Source organism: Cetorhinus maximus, chromosome 15, assembly GCF_964194155.1.
Source record: "Cetorhinus maximus chromosome 15, sCetMax3.hap1.1, whole genome shotgun sequence".
Classification (NCBI taxonomy): Eukaryota; Metazoa; Chordata; class Chondrichthyes; order Lamniformes; family Cetorhinidae; genus Cetorhinus; species Cetorhinus maximus.
Genome location: NC_135893.1, coordinates 62,469,704 through 62,474,241, shown reverse-complemented (window position 1 = coordinate 62,474,241; position 4,538 = coordinate 62,469,704). Strand labels below are relative to the sequence as shown.

At 46.5% G+C, this 4,538-nt stretch overlaps 1 protein-coding gene across 1 annotated transcript; it reads left to right on the top strand.

The window, feature by feature from the left end:
• The first annotated feature begins 1,004 nt into the window (after window positions 1–1,004).
• On the top strand, window positions 1,005–3,769 carry LOC144690290 (protein ELFN1-like). Its single transcript, XM_078557646.1, has one exon. It carries the CDS (start codon window positions 1,005–1,007, stop codon window positions 3,342–3,344), a length of 2,340 nt encoding a protein of 779 aa, XP_078413772.1. The 3' UTR covers window positions 3,345–3,769.
• Window positions 3,770–4,538: the final 769 nt, after the last annotated feature.

Sequence of the window (4,538 nt, the reverse complement as noted above, 5' to 3'; positions counted from 1 at the left end):
CAACTAAGGCACAGCACACATTTGGGTGGTGCAGCTCCTTACTTGAGCCTCAGCAAGGCAATTTGACCATAGAAGATATCACAGCTAAGACAGGCCCTTACATCTACCATGTCTACTGTCCAGGAGACGATAGTGAATAGGTTCGTGGTTAATATTTTTTCCTCTCTTTAACCTATGGGTACGGGAACTAGTTCTTGATTAAGATCAGCTAACTTAGTATTGAAGCTGAGACTTCCTGGTCTATATCTGTATAACATCAATTTATCCATTGAGTCATCGGGAGAGCTAACTGCTAGGTGTTTCAAGGCAGGTAAATAATAGTAAATCTCCCTTATCAGATCAAATTTTAATATAGCCACTCCTTCGTTAGAAATATGAGAACTTCATATCTGGGCCAATAGGGCAATATTACAATTTCCCCCCAATGATGAGTTCATTGGAAAAAATTGGAAGGCTCCAGTAGGATAGAACTGTCCAAACCCGTGCCTCCTGTTTCCTGATTTTCAAGCGGCATAGAATTGTGGAAATGTTGTTGAAATGACAAACTTGTCAGACTTCCACAATTTCAAGCTATTTACAACCACCTGGAATATCACACAGAAGCCAAAACAAAATAGATCCTATGGTACTTCAATTAAAAGGGCCTGATTAACTTGGGGACCAAATTCTTATAGGAAGTAATTATGATCAAAAAAAATCTCAAATCAGCCTTATTGTATTGTCTTTTCTTCCCCTTCTTAGGAAAACCAAGACAAGCTGTTGAAACTATCTCAAGGAATGTCTGCAGATGGGGACACAGTGCACACAAGAATTCAAAGAGAACTGTGTGTAGAGAAAAAATGGACAAGGAAAATGTCATGAAGCAAGCAAATAATTGCACCTCAGTTTATTAATTAGCATTTCAAAAACAAAGTGTACTCTGAGCCCTGCAAAATATCTCAACTTGTTGTAGAGGTGGGTGCTATTGACAGCTCTTTGCTCACAAACCCCGAGAGCACAAGGGGATGGCTCTGCACAGTTTCACACTCTGGGTCTCTCTAGCCTCCTTGTTTAATGCTGCTGGAGTTTATGGTGACTGCTGGCTCATTGAGGGAGAGAAGGGATTTGTGTGGCTGGCAATTTGCAGCCAAAACCAACCCCCATACGAATCCATTCCTCAGCACATCAACAGCACCATTGTGGACCTCCGGCTCAATGAGAACAAGATCAAAAGTGTCCAGTATTCCTCACTGAACAGGTTTGGCAACCTGACAGAACTCAATCTGACCAAGAATGATATTTCCTACATCGAGGATGGAGCCTTTTCTGCCCAGTACAACCTGCGTGTTTTGCAACTGGGATTCAATAAGCTCCGGAACATCACTGAAGGAATCCTGCGGGGACTGGGCAGGCTAGAATATCTCTATCTCCAGGCCAACCTAATTGAGGTGGTGAGTCCCAATTCCTTTTGGGAATGTCCCAACATTATGAACATCGACCTGTCCATGAATCGGTTGCAAACATTGGAAAGTTCCACCTTCCTTGGTCTTGGCAAACTCACGACTTGTGAACTCTATGGCAACCCATTTTACTGCTCCTGCAATTTGCTGGGCTTTCTGAAATGGCTGGTGCAGTTCAACAACACCACCAGGAGCTATGATCGGATGCAGTGTGAATCCCCATCTCGTTACGCAGGCCACGCCTTGCTGAGCCAAAGCCAGACACAGAGCGCCTACAGCTTGCTTGTCTCAACTTGTGATGACACCTACAGCTTTGACCCCAAGTTCATGCCTACCCGGATGCCCCCGACCACCACCACCTCTGACAGCCCTTGCGGAGCTGAAGACTGCTCCTCAGGCGATGATCCCACTCCCATTATAACTTACCATTCCCCTACCCGTGAAACCCGTGCACCAGTGATAAAGGTAGAGCATGTTACCTACACAACTGCCACTTTGTTAGTGCAGATCCCCCGGCCTTTCAGTAAAATGTACATTCTGGTGCAATACAACAACAGCTTTTATGCAGACATAAAGAAGTTGCAAACAGAACAAGAGGTCATTAAGCTGGACAGGCTCCAGCCCCACACTGCTTACACATACTGCGTGGCATCTATCCGGAATGCCTTAAGGTACAATCAAACCTGTGTCACGTTTTCTACAGGAAGCGACAAGACAAGAGGCACAGTACCGCCACCATCAACTGCCACACACTACATCATGACTATTCTTGGCTGCCTTTTTGGGATGGTCATAGTGCTGGGGCTGGTGTATTACTGTCTGCGCAAGAAGAGACAACAAGAGGTAAAGCACAAAAAGCCTGGCAGCATGACGAAGACTATCATTGAGCTGAAGTATGGGGCGGAGGTGGAAGCCAGCACCATCTCCCAGTTAGTCCAGAAACCAGTGCCGCCTTGCGAAGCCGCACCCAGGATGCCTTTCCTTCCATCACCAGGGGACACAGAGTCACATAAGCTTCAGGAGTTGAGCGAGACACCTAAAACCACCAAGGGCAACTATATTGAGGTGAGAACGGGGGAGTCTTCTGATCGGAGGGACGTAGAAGGAGGTGGGCAGGGCCGGAATTCTGCTGCAGAGATCTCGACCATTGCCAAAGAAGTGGATAAGGTGAATCAGATCATCAATAATTGCATAGATGCACTGAAATCAGAGACTGGCTCTTTCCAAGGAGGTAAGGTTGGGGCCATGGCTTCAGTGGACCCCCAGGTGCTAATGATCACCGAGCAACCGCAGGGCAAGCCTGGGTTCTTGTCCCCCACTTCTAAGGAGAGTTACCATCCACTGCAGAGGCATAGCAGTATCGAAGCGACCCCTAAACGCCCCAGCACCTCCTCCAGTGGCTCCGCAAGAAGTCCCAGGTCCTTCCACTCCGATACCTCGGTGCCAGGGCACGCCTGCAGGTCTGAGGCCCAGTACATCGAGAAGGCATCTCCGATTGCGGCCAGCAGCCCGGCCGCAGTCCCACGGGCACAGCAGCGCAGCGAGCACCGCCACTCCTATCCGGGTCGGCGCCAGGATGATCAGCCACTGTCAGAGGGACCGAGCGGCCGCAGCAAGCCTTCCATCCTGGAGCCGCTTAGCCGGCCCCGGCGGGATATGGCATACTCGCAGCTCTCACCTCAGTACCATAACCTCAGCTACTCATCCAGCCCGGAGTATAGTAGCAAGCCGCCTCTGGGCATCTGGGAACGCTTCAGATTGCACAAGAAGAGGCACAAAGAGAGAGAGGAAGAGTACATGGCGGCGGGACATGCTCTGAGGAAAAAAGTGCAGTTTGCCAAGAATGAGGACCTGCACGATATCCTCGATTACTGGAAGGGTGTCTCCAATCAGCACAAATCTTGAGCCCTTGAGATATTGAAAGTAATCGGACCAAAAGAACCAATCAAACAAAAACTTTACAGCTGCTGTTTTTAACCTGACCAACTCTACTGTTCTTAAAAACTTTAATCTCCCTCACAAGTCTGTGCACCAAAACCCTCAAAACTGAAGTCTAAAACCTGTACAAAGGATTTCTTTTTTAAAATTATATATATAAGATATATACATATATAAAGGACACCCAGAAGCCTTGGAATATTGGATGTTATTTATCGCATGACTCTGTCCTGTGACTGTGACTCACTGTAGTATACATGGGGCATTGTTCGTTGTACAATGTACACTGTGACTAGACTGTGCCGTATAATTGTAGCTCACACACCGCTCACACCTTGCATTGTACAGTAATATTTACTAGTAAATATCCCCCTTCTCCCCTGCAGTTCTGTACAGATAAATTTCTATATTTGCAATGATGTTTCTGGATTTTTTCGCCTGTTTGTATCAGGTTTTAATTGCGGATTTTACAGAACAGTCTGTTTGGTTTCCAGTGAATATCCGGATAACTGACCCCAGGCATTGGATAAAACTGGACTGGTGAAAGAAATGGACTGAATGGTTTCTTCTGTCACACTCTCTTTCTGTCTCATTGGTCCAAGTCATGAGTTCTCTCAGAAAGAGTAAAGTCTTAACTGCCAATGGGACACAGAGAGCTCATCATATCTTTAAGGGGGTCAGTCTGGTTCCGTAGGCGACAGATGTATTGCGTTGTAAAGTTTTGTTAAACTGAAAGATCTAGGTGAAGTACTTGGAGTAATGTGCAGAGTCCTGGTCTCCCTATTTATGAAAGGGATATAGAGGTACTGGAGAAGGTAAAAGAAAGATTCACAATGAGACCTTTTTCTTGACTTCTCTGTCTTAAGGCAGGTCTGATTCATAATGCCACTACTTCCACCACAGGTAGGGTAAGGAGATAGGTCCCAAATCCACCCCAGCTGGAACAGGGATTGAACCCCATGCTGTTGGCACCAATCTGATCCACACCAACCATCCAGCCAACTGAGCCAACAAGCCTGCCAAGGAGTCCAAGTTACTGTGACAGCATGCACTTTCACATGCATGTTGTAGTATGGAGCTAAAAATATTGATGGTAGAGGATCCAATTTTCTTTGCATCACATGGCTGATCAATAATCTCTCATTTTTACCATCTGCCATT